General features: G+C 51.4%; 1 protein-coding gene across 3 annotated transcripts; it reads right to left on the bottom strand.

Annotated features, from left to right (window-relative positions):
* Positions 1-629: 629 nt before the first annotated feature.
* RMND5B (required for meiotic nuclear division 5 homolog B) lies at positions 630-16,300 on the bottom strand. 3 transcript variants are annotated; one of them, XM_072840570.1, is made up of 11 exons: positions 16,069-16,300; positions 14,105-14,328; positions 7,841-7,991; positions 4,915-5,060; positions 4,643-4,783; positions 4,054-4,154; positions 3,755-3,921; positions 2,766-2,931; positions 1,478-1,580; positions 1,231-1,385; positions 630-1,144 (listed from the first exon to the last, which is right to left on the bottom strand). In XM_072840570.1, the coding sequence occupies exons 3-11, from the start codon at positions 7,977-7,979 to the stop codon at positions 1,081-1,083; spliced, it is 1,182 nt and encodes a 393-aa protein (XP_072696671.1). In that variant the 5' UTR covers positions 7,980-7,991; positions 14,105-14,328; positions 16,069-16,300; the 3' UTR covers positions 630-1,080. The 3 variants fall into 3 exon arrangements, with proteins under 3 accessions (XP_072696671.1, XP_072696670.1, XP_072696672.1); XM_072840569.1 differs by lacking the exon at positions 16,069-16,300 and adding an exon at positions 15,427-15,651; XM_072840571.1 differs by lacking the exons at positions 7,841-7,991; positions 16,069-16,300 and adding an exon at positions 15,427-15,653.
* Positions 16,301-18,508: the final 2,208 nt, after the last annotated feature.

Consider the following 18,508-nt stretch of genomic DNA (forward strand, 5'->3'; position numbering starts at 1 on the left):
GGTAGGTCGGTGCTGCAGGATAAGGCTGCTGCATCAGACCCTTTGCATGAAAAGCCTGCGGCCCCTGTGTTGGAGATACCCCCGTCCCTCTTTCCTCCATTCCCCTATCCCCTTAAGCCTGAAATGCCACTGGGGAACTCCTGGAAGCAATTTTAGCCATGCACACAGCAAATCAGAAGTAGGTATATGAAGCTAGAGACAGACCCCAGGCCAGCTCTCCTGCTGAGCAGAATGACCCTGGTAACCCAGTCCCTTTAAGCACTCCAGACTTCAGGTGCCTCCCTGCTCCCCAGGGCTCAGCACAGGGCTCAGCTGGCACAAGCAGCAAGCAACCAAGCTCCAGGCACCCTGCAGTAAACCACAAAGAGCTTGAGATTGAGGGTCAGATCCAGTTCAAATTCCTTCACAAGCTGTGAGCCCCATAGGGCAAGTCTGTTCATCTTCCTAAGTCCCCTGGCACTGCCTCCTAGAAGGGAGGGGGCAAGATTTGATACGTGTTTGTGTAAGAACCTCTTGCTCAGGGCGTGACATCCCCGGGCCTCTGCCCAGTCTGAGATGCAAGTGGGGTTCTCCCTGGGTGTGGGGGCCCTGCAGTAGTTCCTTGTCAGTGAGGCTAAAGGAAGGTGAAATACAGAGAAGGCCTGTGAATATATTTGCTCAGTTATAAAACAGTGGCATTCAGTTGGAACCCGGACTATTTACAGCGGGGAACAGATACATACAGTTGTGAAGCTGTACAATAGAAGGGGTGTTAACCATAAGCCACCTGGCTAGCCATGTGACTGAAAGGACGTCTGCGTTGTTGGCCCAGTCCTCTGCTTCTTGTCGGTCGCAACCAAGTCACTGGCAGGTATAAACAGGAAACACCAGGAGTGCAGAGGCCCATGTCTCCCACCCTTCCAGCCAAGGAGCCAGCTGCCCATCACAGACTGGTTTGTCTCCTTTCTTGGCCTCTACCCATGGTGGCACTCAGTCATTTGCTCTGAAGCAAACCACAATCTGAAGTCAGCCACGCCCACCAAGACAGACCACAGCTCATAGGTGGGAAACCCCTCTGACAAAGTTCATCCCGAGCAGGTATCAGAATATGATGCGTTTCCCATCTGCTGGGTTCTGCTCCATGGGACAGTAGGGACACTTCAGCCTGCAAAGGGAGGAGAACAAAAAATGTCTCAGGGGCCAGCCAGCTGGAGAGCCCAGTCAAGAGGGAGCAGAGCATGGGGAACTTACTTTCCTCCATTAATGAGCTTGTTGAGTGCATCCCGCGAGATAACGTGGCCACATATGAGCTTGATGGGAGGGTTGGAATCTGACGTCTGCTGCCTGAGGATGGGGCATGCGAACACTGAGTGGTACCAGCACTTCATGCCGAGTTCGATCTCAATCTGAGGAAGCCAGCAAAGGGGTGAGTCCCTGCAGGGGCAGCAGCTATCCTTCCCAGGGTCTTCTGCCCACACCTCCCCCTGCTGGGCCTCACCGGTAACTCGTCCTTGTGACTCCAGACCCCCGTGCACTGCCTCTGCTCAATCACAGCTTTGATGTTCATCAGCACAGGCAGCGCCACACAGCCAGAGGCAAAGCTGCAGAACAAAGAGCAGCAGCTGCAGTGCCCCTGACCAAGGACCCAGCAGACACGCCCAAGGCACCAGCACCCAGTCGTGGGCCTGTGTCTTAGGACAGGGCTCTGAGGTGGCACATGGTCAGACTGCTCCTTGAAAATCTCTCTGGTCACTCATAAAGTGCCACATGTGTAGTTAGGTGTGTCTAAGTCTAGAGTCACTAATGCACCCCAGAGTTTGAGGACCTATGGGAAAGATAAAAGGAAGATCTAGGGGAGAGCTATCTGCTCCTCCAAACCACTGGAATGTCGCTGGTATGATGGGGACAGTGATCAGCTTGAAAGGGCCCCAGCCTGCCTGTCTGCCCCACTCTGCCGTCATAAGGCACCTCTACAACTGCTTATCTTCCATCAGGGCACTTAGACACGGGGGCAGATTCAAATCTCACAATGACTCAGGCAGGGGCGGGGAGTCGACTGGCTGGTGCCTCAGGTGCTAAATAAATACCTATGATGCTTGGGGAAATTGGGCACCCAGGAACCATCATGGGTTGTCCCTGGTGTTCCTGCTGGGAAACACTGTTTTTTAACCAAAATCCGCCCCCCCCAAGGGGTTGGGCAGGAGAGTCCACAGTCAGTCTAAATAAAAGGCACTGTGACACTGCTGCATGGGATTCTGGGACCAGGTCTTTGTAGCCTTTCTTCCCTGTGGGGCTCTGGGCAAGTTCACTCATGCCTTGAGTCTGTTTTGTCCTCGGTAAAATGAGGATAACTACCTGTAATTCCTAGGACCTGGTGAAATCATGAGAACATTAAAGGAGTCCAAGGGAAAGGTCCTGATATGTGTTATTCAGGCACTTTCAAATCTCCCCAAAGGGAAGATGTTTGAGAGAGAAGGTTGAAAAAAGGCAGCCAGGCTGCAGAGGGTGTTGGGATAATTCAGGGGTGAGGTGCAGGCAAGAAGGAGACCTCATTTAAAAGACCTGACAAAAGGTCACCGCTGACCTTGCAGTGACATCAGGCCATGACTCTTCCTAACCTCAGTTTCTCCAACTGTAAAATCAGGTAACTCCTACCAGGGAGAATGACTAAGAGAGCCCATATAGGTCTGAAAGCACCAAATGCCATCCCTGGCACAAGAAAGGACCTTGGCAAACTTTCCCTCAAAGCCTTCCCACTCGTGCCGCCCCCACAGGACTGCCGGTACCTGACGCTGAGGGGGGACTCTACAGAAAGCCCCAGCAGGGAGCAAGCGTCCCGGGTGAAGGTCTCACAGATCTCTGCCCAATGGCTATTGTCCAGGAGATGGCAGTAGGGTGACTTCTCCAAGCCCAGCCGCAGGTACACCAGACTGCCCATCATCACCTGGATCTCTACAAGGCAATCGGGTACAGGTCAGGGTGAGGGGGGGTGCTCAGAGGCAGGGTGGGGAGCAGGCTGAGGCTCGCAGCTCCCAGGTCCCCACCACCACCAGATGACTGGGCGCTGAGTTGCCCTCAGGCAAACCCGGTTTTCCCTCAAGTCCAGTGTAGAGGCCGAGTCTCGGGGCTGCTTCTGTGGGACAAGGCCACAGGGCAATCAGGTAGAGGAGAGTTTGAATTCTCTTCTCATCCTTCCATGTGCCCTAGGGAAGAGTCTCAGCTTGGTACTCAGACTCCTCTAATACTAGCTACTCTCCCTTTTCCAAAAACTTTCAGGCGCTATCTAGATTTACTAACGGTGCTTGATTTGTCATGATTTCACAAATAAAATATGAGGCAAGAAATGGGTAGGCGTGGAGATCCAGAACCAGTTCCTACCAGTAGGAGTGGTTATTAATGGTAAGCATCTGGAAGGGAAGACTCCAGCAACTGAGGTTTGGAAATCCTGGTGTGACAGAAGGAAGGCTTGGGAAGGCAGCTGTGAAGAGGCACTGCAGCAGGAGGGCGGGTATGTCAGGCACACATGGCCTGTGTGCAGTGTGGGGGTGGCACATGGTAGGTATGCAGAGTACTCTGTGCCAGGCTGGAAGGGTTTGGCAGAGGCAGATGTGGGGGAAGGGCCTCACCTGGAGTCGGTGAGGGCGGGGGGCCAGTTCTCAGCTGGGGAAACGTATTCTGCCTACTTGTGGCCCTCTAGGTGCAGCAGGGACTCTTAACCCCACCACCAGATCCCTGTTGGCACCCGCGCCCCCAGCATCCCAACCCCAGCACTTGCCTCGCTGGTGCAGCCGCGCAAAGGGCTGAAAGTGCCGAGCGTAGCTGAGGGCCTCCAGCTGCTTCTCAGGGCCACCGGCCAGGAGGCGGATAAAGTGTAGGCGGTGCAGCTTGAACTCTAGGGAGCTGTTGAGCTCGAGCAGGCGCTGCCTGTGGGAGACGGCCCATCTGGGAAGAAAGGGAGCGGGTGGGGCAGGGGGTCCCATGGGAGGCCCACGAGACAGGCTGGAGGCATGTCATGTACATAAAGACCACAGACAGGCACAGGCCCCCCACTGGCCCAGCCACAGGCCAACTTACTCCAGTGCTGGCCCTAGGTCTTGTTCGTGCAGAGCTTCCAGGATTCGATTCAACTCGAGGAAAGGCTGCTTAAAGTCCAAGTCCACATTCAGTGTTGATTCCTGTGGGGAGAGGGCAGTCCCACTGCTGGAGGACTGTTTCCAGGACACTGCTGTTCTGCAGGTTGCATGCTGGCCTCCCAGAGTGCAGCCTGCAAACCCACCCCAGCCCCAGGCTCTTCGAGATCGGTGATGAACAGCACAGTGAGAAAAGTATTCCTCTTCAGTCCTCTTAATTACGTTAAGAGAAAGTACCCTTTACTTTTATTGTGAGTGTGTTTCTAACACCTAACAAGTGCTACTTTGTCATTTTCCTAATCTCTCTTTCCAAGAAAGAGATGTTGGGCCTCAATGCAGAACCCTGGCTGGCAACCAACTCTAGCTAGAGGTTCACGACTTCACTTTCCATCATATATAGTTTTAGAGCTACCTTCTATTTATGGCAGGGGCAGTGATTTCCTTTCTAAAATAAATTTATATAAAGAATAACAGGAACCACATATGAAGACACCCATCAGGTAGCAGCAGAACCTTCCCAGTGAGGCCATTACCTGGCACAGCTCCTCGGCAACGCTAAGCATGCCCTGCTGATACAGGTGCTCCACGATGGCCATCTGCAGGATCTGCTGCTGCTTCTCCCGTGAGTCCCACACTGCATCAGAGACCACTCCGCAGATCTCAGAGTCGAAGTTCTGACCAGGACAGGAGACAGGGCCTTGTGATTCAGCATTCATGCTCTCACACTCACTTTCCCTGTGGAGCCCAGGACACACTAGGCTCCTGGGTCTCCCCACTCTCGGCCCGAGGCTGCCTGCATGCTCACCCTGTCAATGGCTTTGCCCACTCGGGAGACACTGCTGTGTATGTCCTTGTGGTCTGAAGCCAGTTTCTGCACGGTGTCTTTGATCTTCCGGCAGCACTGAGACATCACCAGGGAGAGGGTGGCTGACAGAGGGGTCCCCTGGAGGGCTGTAGGGAAATGGTGGTGGTGAGTAAGGGCACAAAGGAGCACCCTTGTTCCTGCTTCCTCTATGCTCAAGGCCAAGCTGGAGGCCCAGGGGGCAGCCCTGAACTCCAGAGTGAAAGAGCCCAGTTTCTGTTCCAGACCCTGCCACTTTCTAAGTGCCTGCCTTGGAACTGGTCAAGTGGGTCAAGCGGCTTCATTTCTGGGTTCATTTCCCCACCTGTAAATGGAGTGACAGTATCGACCCTGTCCTGTTGCTGTGAAATGTATAAGATTCAGCACTTCCTATGGAGAAGGACTTTATTTGAGCTCATTTAACCCTTACTACCATGCTCTGCAGTGGGCACTGTTAGTATCCCGTCCTGTAGCCAGGGAAGCTGAGGCGGAACCTTGCCAGGTGACGATGGCAATGACAGATCTAGAGCACACACTCCTCACCACCACACCGGATGGCTCTTTACTGTTCTGAGTGAGACATCACAGATGAGAAGGCTTCTAGCCATAAGGCAATGTCCCTGTATTAATTCCTCTCATCAACCCAGAGGATACTGTCAGGGAAGCTCAGGGATGTTTTTGGCTCAGGACTCCAGGCCTGCAGTGGTTTCTACCCCCATGGCTAGACTAGAACCAGACCAACCACTAAGAGGGTGTGGGACTTTAGAAGAGAGGAGGACAGAGCACCAGCCCCTTCCTCCAGCCTAGCATCTAAGTGCCTTCTTTCGATGGCAGCGCCTTGGTTCAGGGAAAGAAACATGACCCAAGAGAGCCAGAGAGCCAGAGAGCGTCTCGGCTCCAATACCACAAGCCCTGGAAGAGAGATGCATTCTACCAAGTTGCTGAACACACAGAATGGGAAGCGGAGCTGGCTGGAGTATGGTGATCACCTGCGGGGGGCAGGCAGTATGGCTCTGAGAATGAAGACAGTGTAGACTGAGGGTATCACATGAGCACCTGGATCCAGCGGGGCCAGGACGCTTCATGAATCCAGTGGCCCCCAGCCCTGCCTATTCCTTTAAGCTGGTCTGAGCTGGATTTCTGTCACTTGTAACTGAATGGCCTTCTGACAAACACAGACAGGAGGCAGCAGCTGGTCCACCCACCTACACAGGGAGATGGGGCAGGGCTGCATTCCACTCTGACATCAGTGCCACCCCCACAGACCCCAGCTCGCTACTCATCTCTCACGTTCTGCTCCATCCAGGTCATGGAGGGCCACACTCTGCACACTCCCTGGCCATGCTCACTTTAGTACAAAGTAACAGCTCTCAGGAAACCAAAGCTTTTTTTTTTTTAAGGTAAGCTCCAGGCCCAACATGGGCCTTGAACTCATGACTCCAAGATTGAAAGTTATATGCTCCACCAGCTGAGTCAGCCAGGGGCCCTGAAACCAAAGCCTTTTAACCTGAAATCCCCAAATCTTCCCTACCCAAGGACCCCCCCAAAACCATTAGTGCTGACAAACCCCCCTCTGAGAAGACTCGATCTCCCTGTAAACGCATGCAGCAGGCCACCACCATTTGTTAACCACCAGCATGGCATAAGAGCATTTCAGACCCGCATGAGGAAACCATTCTACCACACAGATAACATGCCATCAAAAGCAAGGACCCTAGGCATTTACTATAGCATGGCACAACCAGATGATGGAATGATAAGCCATCAGGTGCAAGAATGAGGCAGAAGGGGCACCTGCATGGCTCAGTGGTTGAGCCACCTTCAGCTCAGGGTGTGATCCCAGGGTCCTGGGATTAAGTCCCGCATCAGGCTCCCTATAGGGAGCCTGCTTCTCCTTCTATTTATGTCTCTGTCTTCTCTGTCTCTCATGAAAAAATAAATAAAATCTTCAAAAAAAAAAAAAAAGGCAGAAATCTATGCATTGAGACAGAACATTCACTGAGACAAATAGGGCGGGCAGGGGGAGCAAGGTGCAGGAAAGCAGGCCCTTGAGGCCACCCTTTATGTTTAAAAAAAGGGGGTACCAGGGACCTCTGGGTGGCTCAGCGGTTTAGCGCTGGCTTCAGCCCAGGGCATGACCTGGAGTCCCAGGATCGAGTCCCATGTTGGGCTTCCTGCATGGAGCCTGCTTCTCCCTCTGCCTGTGTCTGCTTCTCTCTCTCTCTCTCTCTCTCTGGGAGTGTGTCTCTCATGAATAAAGAAATAAAATCTTTAAATTTTTTAAAAATAAATAAATAAATAAATAAATACATAAAAAATACATAAATGGGGACCTCATCATGTCCTGGGATCAAGCCCCCACACGGGGCTCCATGAAGCAGCTATTCTTCCTCCTCTCCCCTTGCTCTTCGCCCTTCTAATGCTCTCTTCTCGATGAAATACATAAATAAAATCTTTTAAAAAATTCAAAATAGAAAAGCAAATGGAAAACAAAATATAAAATGAAAATCTGAAGTGAAAATCTCAGGTAAACTAATAATTACTTTTTATTTTTTTAAGATTTTATTTATTTATTCATGAGAGACACAGAGAGGCAGAGACATGGACAGAAGGAAAAGCAGGCTGTCTGTGGGGAGCCCGATATGGGACTTGATCCCAGGTCTCAGGATCATGACCTGAGCCATCCAGGGGACCCAAACTAATCATTTCTGTTGGGCTTTCTGGAATAGCTCAGCATGACTTCCATTACCCTACTGGAGGGAGGCCTTAGGGACACATATACTGACTTTCAAACCACCATCCTTCTGGAAGCCTGTCATCAAACAGCCTCGGCATTTCCCAGGCCCCCGGGGAAGGCAGCTGTGGAGGGCTCTGATAGAGGGACACCCACCTGTTCCAGCCAGCTCAGCCCGCAGCTGGCCCACGTAACGCAGCAGCTCCTCCAAGCTCTGCTCACAGTGTTGCCCATAGGTCAGGAACTTCTGCAGGACCTTGTCCACCTCTCTCTCCACACTTGCACACTGCTCCATTGTGGCCTCTGCCTGTGGGTGGGAGGGGTCCACTGTGTCAAGCCCAACCTGGGCTGGGGAGGGCTCCCAGATCCCCCTCACCAGACCCATGTCATTTGTCAAGGCACAGAAATTCTCAGCTTAACATGTGTCCACAGTGCCCATCACCCTGAGCTGGGGTGCCCAGGAAGGTCTAGGCAGGCATGAGGACAGGTTTTTTGAATCATGGTGACAAAGTTACTGTTTCCAGTTCTTTTATTCTATAATCCCTGCTCATCTCTCTTTAATCAGAAGAGATAACAGGCCAAAACAGATAACTGGTTTGAGATTCCAGTCCTCAGCAGGCAATAACATCGACTAGAAATACATATAAATACCACCTATTTTCATATTTCATGTATTTTTATATTCACCATAAGCACCTTCTCTTCAATTAGCAGACTTGGTTTTCTTTCTTTTTTTTTTATTTTTTATTTTTTTATTTTTAATTTTTATTTATTTATGATAGTCACAGAGAGAGAGAGAGAGAGAGAGAGAGAGAGAGAGAGGCAGAGACACAGGCAGAGGGAGAAGCAGGCTCCATGCACCGGGAGCCCGATGTGGGATTCGATCCCAGGTCTCCAGGATCGCGCCCTGGGCCAAAGGCAGGCGCCAAACCGCTGCGCCACCCAGGGATCCCTTTTTTTTTTTTAATTTTATTTATTTATTCATGAGAGACATACAGAGAGAGAGAGAGAGAGGCAGAGGGAGAAGCAGGCTCCATGCAGGGTCTGGGTCTCCAGGATCACACCCTGGGCTGCAGGCGGCGCTAAACCGCTGCGCCACCGGGGCTGCCTGCAGACTTCGTTTTCCACATACTACAGTCATAGAAGCCATGAAGGCGGCCCTTGAATGGCAGATAACTGAAAATGCAGCCTAAGGTACAACTGCCAAGCACATGGGCTGATGGGCTTGGCGCACCACTCCCGCTGCTCACCCTGTGTCCAGCCAGCCAGAACCGTTGCTCCCTCCTAGCTCTGGGCCTAGGTTCATGCTGCTCCCTCTCCCTGATATGCTTAAGTTAGCCGTCACCTCATCAACTGCTGGAGGAACAGATTCATCCTTCCTGGGTCAGCTCAGAGATCACCTACCTCCTCCAGCAGCCATCCCTAGCCAGCTGCCACCTGGCTCCCTCAACTCCCACGCAGCAGCCTTCTGCTTCAGTTTTTGATCACCGAGTAGGGACCTATTTGAGGGCCCACCTTTCCCACAAGACTGGAACAGCTCTTGTAACACACCCCTCCCTGTTCATTATACCACGGAAAGAAAGCTGACTTTTCTGGTGCCACCTGCAAGGTGCCCTTCCCAAGCCCCTTACACTCTGGACCACTGCTATTCTGTATTCCAGAGCAGCCTCTGACGCTGACCATGTAAAAAAAACTCTCAAAATGCTGGTGACAGATGTCCCTCCTTATCTTTCTGTCTAAAGGATTTGAAATGAAAGGGCTCTAACGTTCAAATCTGGCCAGCTGTCCATTCTCTCAAAGGGTACAGAGTAACATCACAAAGGTCCTACGGCCAAGGTGACCAATGGGATGGTTCCAGTTTCACCAGAGTCCCCATTCCCACCCACACCACAGTCCTGGCCTCATCCTTCTGGCTCAGTCTATAGCTACCATCTCCTTACCAGATAAGGGATGAGCCATGTGGAAATGGCAACTAGGACCAAAGATGTGTTTTTGCCCTCTTTCCTTGTGATTGATATTAAAATTCATAATCATAATCATGATGTCCAGAAGACATGCCTTCCTGTTCATGCCCCCTGAGCAAATACCCTATAAGTGAATATGATGCATGATGGGCAAAATATACCAGGGACTCCTGTCTGAAACAATGTCATAACCATTAATTAGTATTGCTATTATTAGTTAACATTCTGTCAGGCTTATGTGCCAAGCACCGTTCTAATGACTTTGCATACACCAACTAATTTAATTCCTATCAAAACACTATGAGGTAGATACATTAGACCCACCTTACAGATAACAGAATGAGACACAGAAAGATTAGATAACTTGCCCAAGGTCATGCAGTGAGAAAGGGAGGACCTGAGAAGTGAAGCCAGTCACTTCTCTGGGGAACTTCACTTTACTCTCTGGACCAGGCTAACAGGCTACCCTCTCACCAGGAAGTAAAAGCAGCCAATAATTGTGGTTGGAATAAATGTATATGGGACATCTGGGTGGCTCAGTGGTTGGGAGCCTGCCTTTGGTTCAGGTATGATCCCCAAGTCCTAGGATCAAGTTTCTCATTGGGCTCCCCACAGAGAGCCTGCTTCTCCTTCTGCGTGTGCCTCTGCCTCTCTGTGTGTGTCTCTGGAATAAATAAATAAAATCTTTTTTTTTTTTTTTTTAAGATTTTATTTATTTATTCATGGAGACAGAGAGAGAGGCAGAGACACAGGCAGAGGGAGAAGCAGGCATCATACAGAGAGCCTGACGTGGGACTCGATCCAGGGTCTCCAGGATCATACCCTGGGCTGCAGGCGGCACTAAACCACTGCGCCACTGGGGCTGCCCTAAATAAATAAAATCTTAAAAAAAAAAAACAAAAAGGAATAAGTGTATAGCAACAATTAATGATGACAAGAAACAGGAAACTGACCACAGAGCCTGTGAGATGATCAAGTAGGAAAGATTGGCAGTACAAAAGAAATGTTTGCCAAGGGTCTGGGAACCAGAATCACAATTTACCAGATATAAATACAGGTTAAGAAAGGTCAGGACCGGGATCCCTGGGTGGCGCAGTGGTTTAGCGCCTGCCTTTGGCCCAGGGCACGATCCTGGAGACCCGGGATCGAATCCCACATCAGGCTCCCGGTGCATGGAGCCTGCTTCTCCCTTCTGCCTATGTCTCCGCCTCTCTCTCTCTCTGTGTGTGGCTATCATAAATAAAAAAAAAAAAAAAAAAAAGAAAGGTCAGGACCTCGCCAAGGTCAAACAGTATGGCCCCATCCAACACCAACTGGTGCCAAGATTATCTCAGGGAAGCCCAAGTCAGCAATTTGAAATTGTATTACAAAGCTGAGGAAGGGAGTGCCTGGGTGGCTCAGTCAGTTAAGCGTCTGCCTTCAGCTCTCAGGGTCCTGGAATACAGCCCTGTTGGGCTCCCTGCTCAGCAGGGAGTCTGCTTCTCCTTCTCCCTTTGTCCCTTCCCTAGTTCCTGCTCATTCGCTCACATACTCTCTCTCTAATAAATAAATAAAATCTTAGGGGAAAAAAATGCTGAGGAAGGAGATGTGTATATACAAGAATTTTCATTTTCATCCCAGCACTGTGTATTGTCATAGCAAGGGGCAGAAAATCTAGGGGCCTCAGCACTGGGGGAACTGTTAAGTCAAGGAAGTAAAATGTGGGAGATGCATCTATAAAAACCTGCGTAGCATTTAGAAACCATGTTCCAGGGACGCCTGGGTGGCTCAGTGGTTGGGCGTCTGCCTTTGGCTCAGGGCATGATCCCAGGGTCCCGGGATCAAGTCCCACATCCCAGGATCCCGGGAACAAGTCCCCCTGTTTCTCCTCCCTCTTCCTATGTCTCTGCTTCTATGTGTCTCTCATGAATAAATAAATAAAAATCTTTATTAAAAAAAAAAGAAGGGGGATCCCTGGGTGGTGCAGCGGTTTAGCGCCTGCCTTTGGCCCAGGGCGCAATCCTGGAGACCCGGGATTGAATCCTACGTCGGGCTCCCGGTGCATGGAGCCTGCTTCTCCCTCTGCCCCTCTGCCTATGTCTCTGCCTCTCTCTCTCTCTCTCTGTGACTATCATAAAAAAAAAAAAAAAAAAAGAAAAAAGAAACCATGTGCTCACAAGAGCATCAATACATCAATAACATCCCCAAACATGGTACTGAGGAGGGGAAAAAAAGAATCAAAATGAACTCTAGGCAGTATACCAATTATGTAAAGTAAAAATCTATACATGCAGGGGCACCTGGCTGGCTCAGTCAGTAGAATGTGTGATCCTGTTCTTAAGAGTTTTGAGTTCAAGCCCCATGTCGGGCATGGAGCTTACTTTATTTTTTTTATTTTTATTTTTTTTTAGCTTACTTTAAAAAAGAGAAAAAAAAAGAAGAAAATGGGGACGCCTGCAGGGCTCAGTTGGTTCAGCAAAAGACTCTTGATTTGGTTCAGGTCATGATCTCTGCATCGCACTCCCTCTCCCTCTGTCCCTCCCCTACTCATGTGAGCTCGCACTCTCTCTAAATAAAAATTAAATTTAAATAAGGTGTCTTTTTTTTTTTTCTCTTAAAATTTTATGTTAGAGAGAAGAGAGCATGAGGGATTGAAAGTAAGCAAGCACAGCGATTGGGGGCAAGGGAGGCAGAGGGAGAGGGAGAAGCAAGCTCCCTACTGAGCAGGGAGCCTGACTTGGCTCAGCTCCAGGACCCTAGGATCATGAGCTGAAGGCAGATGCTTAACCGACTGAGCTACTAAAATGTATCTTTAAAAAAAAAAAAAAATTATGCATACAACCAAAGACAACCGCAAATACCTCAGAGTGGTTTCCAATGGTGGTGGTGGGGAATGGGGATAAAAGGGAAAACATCGGGCAGCCCCAGTGGCGCTGGGCTGCAGCCCAGGACGTGATTCTGGAGACTCAGGATCAGGATCGAGTCCCGCATCAGACTCCCTGCATGGGGCCTGCTTCTCCCTCTGCCTGTGTCTCTGCCTGCCTCTCTCTCTCTCTGAATGAATAAATAAATAAATCTTTATTTTTTTTTTTAATTTTTATTTATTTATTTATCATAGTCACAGAGAGAGAGAGAGGCAGAGACATAGGCAGAGGGAGAAGCAGGCTCCATGCACCGGGAGCCCGACGTGGGATTCGATCCTGGGTCTCCAGGATCGCGCCCTGGGCCAAAGGCAGGCGCTAAACCGCTGCGCCACCCAGGGATCCCATAAATAAATCTTTAAAAAAATAAAATAAAATATTTTTTAAAAAAAGGGAAAACATCAATAGATACAAAAGAGATGGGACGCCTGGGTGGGTCAGTGGTTGGGCATCTGCCTTCGGCTCAGGTCGTGATCCCAGAATCCTGAGACTGAGTCCCACATCAGGCTCCCCACGGGGAGCCTATTCTCCCTCTGCCTATGTCTCTGCCTGTCTCTGTGTCTCTTGTGAATAAATAGATAAAATATTAAAAAAAAAAAAAAAAAAGATACAGGGATCCCTGGGTGGCGCAGCGGTTCAGCGCCTGCCTTTGGCCCAGGGCGCGATCCTGGAGACCTGGGATCGAATCCCACGTCAGGCTCCCTGCGTGGAGCCTGCTTCTCCCTCTGCCTGTGTGTCTCTGTCTCTCTCTCTCTCTCTGTGTGACTATCATGAATAAATAAATAAAATCTTTAAAAAAAAAAGAAGATACAAAAGAGATAAAGGCCCTGCCTGAACCAATTAAATGTATAATGAACTGAAAAGTCTGATTAACTCAACAAAAGATCTAAAATAAGATAAATTAGCTGGGAAAACAGAACTGCTTCCAGATATTCCACCCAAAAAACCCAGGAGGCTAATTCAGTCTGTCCATGGTGAGCCACTCTGCCTAAACCCCACTCAGTCATCTTCAGCAGGCACTGGGGTGGATGAGTGTGTGTTTGTCTTTGACAACTTCTCAAGGAATCCAGTAGAATTTCATGTACAGGGATGCCTGGGTGGCTCAGTGGTTGGGTGTCTGCCTTTGGCTCAGGGTGTGATCCCGGGGTCCTGGGATCAAGTCCCACATGGGACTCCATCTCTGCCTCCCTATGTCTCTCATGAATAAATACATAAAATCTTTTTTTTTTAAAGGAATTTCATGTACATTTCAAACCCTCCTCCCCAAGGTCTCACCTGTAGAGGAATGACCCACCAGGAGGATCCCTCCAAAACAAACACATCTGATCCTGCCAGCCCCTGACTCAACACCGCATGGCTTCACACACATGCCCCATGTAATTACACATTCGCTTTCTTTGCACAAGCTGTTCCTATGTCCAGCATGCCCTCTGCACTTCTCTGCACGGAGACTACAAGATGCAGTTTGATTACCAGCTCCCCGCAAAGCCCTCAATGAAATCACTGTCTCCTCCTCAGCTTCACAAACCTCTGTGGAGGACACTCACACCACACACCTGAGTCCTTGGCACGGTGGCACAATAACTGTCTGTCTTCAGGTCTCCCCCAACGAGACGGTGAGCAGTTCAGGGCTAGAGACCAGTCTTGTCCTCTCTCTCCCCACAGCGCGCAGCCTACGGCCTGGTCCACAGTGTGTGTTCAGCCAATGCTTGCTGATTAAATGGTGCATCCACTTCCTCACCCGTGGCCTAGGGAGCCTGGGCTCAAACCTGCAGGGAGGCTGACAGGAAGAAAAACAACGATGGAAGGATTAAAATCCCCACTAAGGTACGCATGGGTTTTGTCCCCAGTCTTCAGCATCCTGAAACAGAAGGGCCCCTCCTGGGACCACAGGTGAGAAGTTTGTGCAAATCATAGAAAGATCCCTTTTGCCTGACACAGAACTGGACAGCCTTGGTTGACCCAACTCTTAGACTTTCACACCCCTCAACTCTTGTCTATTCTCCACCCTACCCACCACCCACCACTCTTCTGCTTAAAACCCAATAGATTCCTACTGTAATCAGAATAACATCCCCTTCCTTTTATTAAGGTTTTTTTTTTTTTTTTTTTTTTTTTTTAGTAATCTGTACACCCAACATGGGGCTCAAATTCAGACCCAAAGATCAAGAGTTGAGTGTTCCTCTGACAGAGCCAGCCTGGGTGACCCCACTCTGCCTTTTTTTGTTTTTTAAGATTTTTTTAATGTACTTATTCATGAGAGAGACAGAGACACAGGCAGCGGGAGAAGAAGGTTCCCTGCGGGGAGCCTGATGAGTGAATGGATCCCAGGACCACGGGGATCACACCCTGAGCAGAAAGCAGATGCTCAACCTGAGTCACCCAGGCGTCCCCCCCCCACTTCTTTTTAGGGCCCACAAGGCTCTCTATGAATGGACTCCCAACCACGTATCCCCCCCTCACTGGCCATACTCCAACCACACCAGCCTCCCTTCTGTCCTTGACAAGAGTTCATTTCTGTCTCAGGGCCTTTGCACTGGCTGTTTCCGCTGCCGGATACACTCCTGATCAGGGTCCAGTTCTCCTCCAGTGTCAGACGCTGACCCCTCTGCTCCACCCCCACACCAGACACAAGATCTTATCACCCTGTTCCTTCTTTTCACAGCACATCGCTATTTGAAATTTCAAATACTTCTTTTGTCATTAGCCAAAACTGGATGGAAGGCAACCCCCCCCCCCCATTTTCCCTAGGCTGCAGCTCCTACCGGGAGCTTCCCTCGCACTAACGTGCAGATGACTGGCAAACTCCTACTCATCCTCCAAAAGACCCTGCCCGAACGCCCGCCCGGCCCCCTCGTCCACGTCCACACCGGGTTACCTCGGCCCGGCCAGGCCGCACTAGGACGGGACGTCTCGGCTCTCGCGACTCCCCTGGCAGAGGCGGCTCCTCGAAGGTCCCGCCCGGGGCCGGCCGGCAGAGGAGAAAGCAGCCCGCGGGCAGACGGGCGGCGGCCTGACGGGGGCGGGCTCCGGAGAGGTCCGGGGCCTGGGCGCCGGCCGAGCTGCCGCCCCCGCGCCCCCGTCGGCCTGCCCGACGCACCCGGTCCTCCGCCCGCGGCCGCCGGCCAGAAAGCCAGCGGGGCCTCGCCTCGGCTCGCGGCCGGGACCCCGACTTCCGGCGCCTCTGTCAGCGGAACCGGAAGCCGCCGCGGTAGCCCGGCCGGCCTGGGCCCGCCCACTCGCGGCCCCGCGGAGGGGCGTCCGTCCCGCGGCCCGGCGCTTTGGGCCCAGCGCCGCGCCTTCCCCCCCGCGCGCCTACAGTGGCGTCGCCTCAGGAGCGCGGCCGCGGCGGGGAGCCCGGCGTGGCGGCCCAGGCTGCGGGCAGAGCCGCGACCGTCCCGGGGTGCGGGAAGGAATCGGACAGGCCCACCTGCGGCGCGGCGGGGTGCGCGGGCCTGGTGCCCCCCTCCCCGGGTGCCAGCTGTCCATCCCTGCTCTGGGAAATCCGAAACGACTGCACCTTCCGCGCGCCCTGCCTCTCGCCCTCCTTTAAGCGAAGACAGCCCCGAGCGGCACCAGTGCGTGCTAGAGGTCCAAGGCTTGAGCGCTCCTGCCGTGGCTCCTCGCTGGTCTTGTGGCAATAGCGGGTGATCTTGAAAAGTCCTTTCTTCCCCTACCCCAGCCGCACGGGTCCCCAAACCTGTACCTGACCTATCCATTGGGTATACAACACAAGGATTCTGCTTGGGGCCCCAGCCCCTGTGACCGCCCTCCTGGGGGAGGGGGGAGGGGAAGCGACGGGGATTGCAGCACCGTCCCCAGGAGGAAGGGTAAAGGTTAGGAAGGAAGAGAAGGGCGGTGACCCCAGACGCAGGCCTGGTCTGAATTCACGGTCCTCCCAGGCCCCTTGCTATGCAGGAGAGGAGCAGAGAAGCCCCTCACCCCATTTCCTCGGCACCATTTCCACCCAAGAACCGGGGTGGCCCAGTGGTTGAGTGTCTGCCTTTGGCTCAGGTCATGATCCCCTGGTCCTGGGATGATCCCCCATCTAGGGCTCCCAGCAGGGAGCCTGCTTCTCCCTCTGCCTATGTCCGTTGTCTCTCTGTAAGTAGATAAAATCTTAAAACAACAAAAAACAGCCCAAGAGAAAGGGCTCTATCTTGTTTCCCTGACTTCCTGCTCTCTTTTAGGGCCAGTGTCATTCCAGAGCAGCCTCCCCTCCAACACACTAGGGCTCCCCGCCCCCAACACCCTTGCACAAGCCCCCAACACCCTTGCACAATCCTGTTTTCTGCATAGCGTTTGCACAATCCGGTTTTGTTTTCTTTACAGCATTTGACTCAAAATTGTGTGTTCATTCGTTGATTCTGTCTTCCTGCCCCTAAAGCACATACACCCCCATTAGGATAAAAGGGCCACTGGGGCCAGGACTTTGTGGTCACCACTGCTGCATCTCCAATACCATGTGCTCGGAACACCGTAAGTGCTCAAACATAGTCTGAGGTCGCCACTATGTTCTACTTATGAATGGGGACCGAGGACTCCAAAACCTGTATGACACACACCGGAAAGAGGGCTGGCCCAGGCCCCACCGGCGGCTCGCGGGGGCGCTGTTGGATCCTCCCGGAAAGGCCTGTCTGTGCACCGCCGGCCTGGGTGGTCCTGGCCAGCATAGGCTCCGCGAGGGCGGAGAGTTGAGTGAACCCTGCCTGGGGCCAAGGGCTAGGCTGAAGCCACCCTCCAGCCAGCAGGACCGCACACACCTTCCCCGTGGCCCTAGGCTTCCTCATTTCCTCTGGGGGATCCCTTGTCTGCCTCACCGCCCAGGGGGCCGTGAGCAAAGCCTGGCTTCCCCTAGGACACACACAGGCACGAGCACACACACACACATCAGGCACTTCCACCCCTACCTGTCATTGTCATCCACCCCAAACCGACTCTCCTGGCCTGGCAGTCTTGTTACTTCTCAGTGTGCACCATTTTATTGCATAGATGATTTTGTCCATCTCTCCTGTTGGGACTGTGGCTTTTGTTTTTGTTTTTTTTGTTTGTGTTGAAGGGTGGGGCTGCTTCAAAGCAGAAAAACGTAACTGGTCTCCACTAACTTGGTAATCGTCTGCTTAGTATTTTGCTAGTTTCCTAGGATTTGATTTTTAAAAATTTAACTCCTCAATACATGCCCATTTTATTTTGCAAGGGTTAGTGCAAAGTATGACTTGTTCCCCCGCCATTTTTGTCCAGTTACTCTAGTATATCTTATTAAACAATCGTACCTTTTCTTCTGGTTTGGAAGCCTTTTATCATAACATTAAGATTTTCTGGGGCGCCTGCGTGGCTCAGTGAGTTAAGCATCTGCCTTAGCTCAGGTCATGATCCTGGAGTCCTGAGATCAAGCCCCACATAGGGCTCCCTATTCAGTGGGGGGACTGCTTCTCCTCCTCCCTGCTTGTGCTCTCTCTCCCTATCTCTGCCTCTCTTTCTCAAATAAATAAATAAATAAATAAATAAATAAATAAATAAAATCTTAAAAAAAAAAAAGGATTTTCAGGACGCCTGGGTGGCTCAGTGGTTGAGTGTCTGCCTTTGGCTCAGGTCGAGATCCCGGGGTCCTGGGATCAAGCTCCCCATCAGGCTCCCTGCATGAAGCCTGCTTCTCTCCCTGCCTATGCCTTTGCCTCTCTGTGTGTCTCTCATGAATAAATAAACACAATAAAAAAAAAAAAAAAAGATTTTCTGCAGAATGGAATCCATTTATGGCTCTTCATTCTTTCCATTGAGATGTATTATTTTTACACCAGTGTCTTATTGTTTTACTTGCTACCGTGTAATATGTTCTGATACGTGGAGGGGTTATACACTGCTCACAAAGAGAGGAAAAAAAGGAAAGAAAGGGTATCCAGAAAGCAGATGACTGGTTGCTGGGGATGGGGGAGAGGAGTGACTGAAACACAGAAATTTGG

The sequence above is a fragment of the Canis lupus genome, chromosome 10, assembly GCF_048164855.1.
Source record: "Canis lupus baileyi chromosome 10, mCanLup2.hap1, whole genome shotgun sequence".
Classification (NCBI taxonomy): Eukaryota; Metazoa; Chordata; class Mammalia; order Carnivora; family Canidae; genus Canis; species Canis lupus.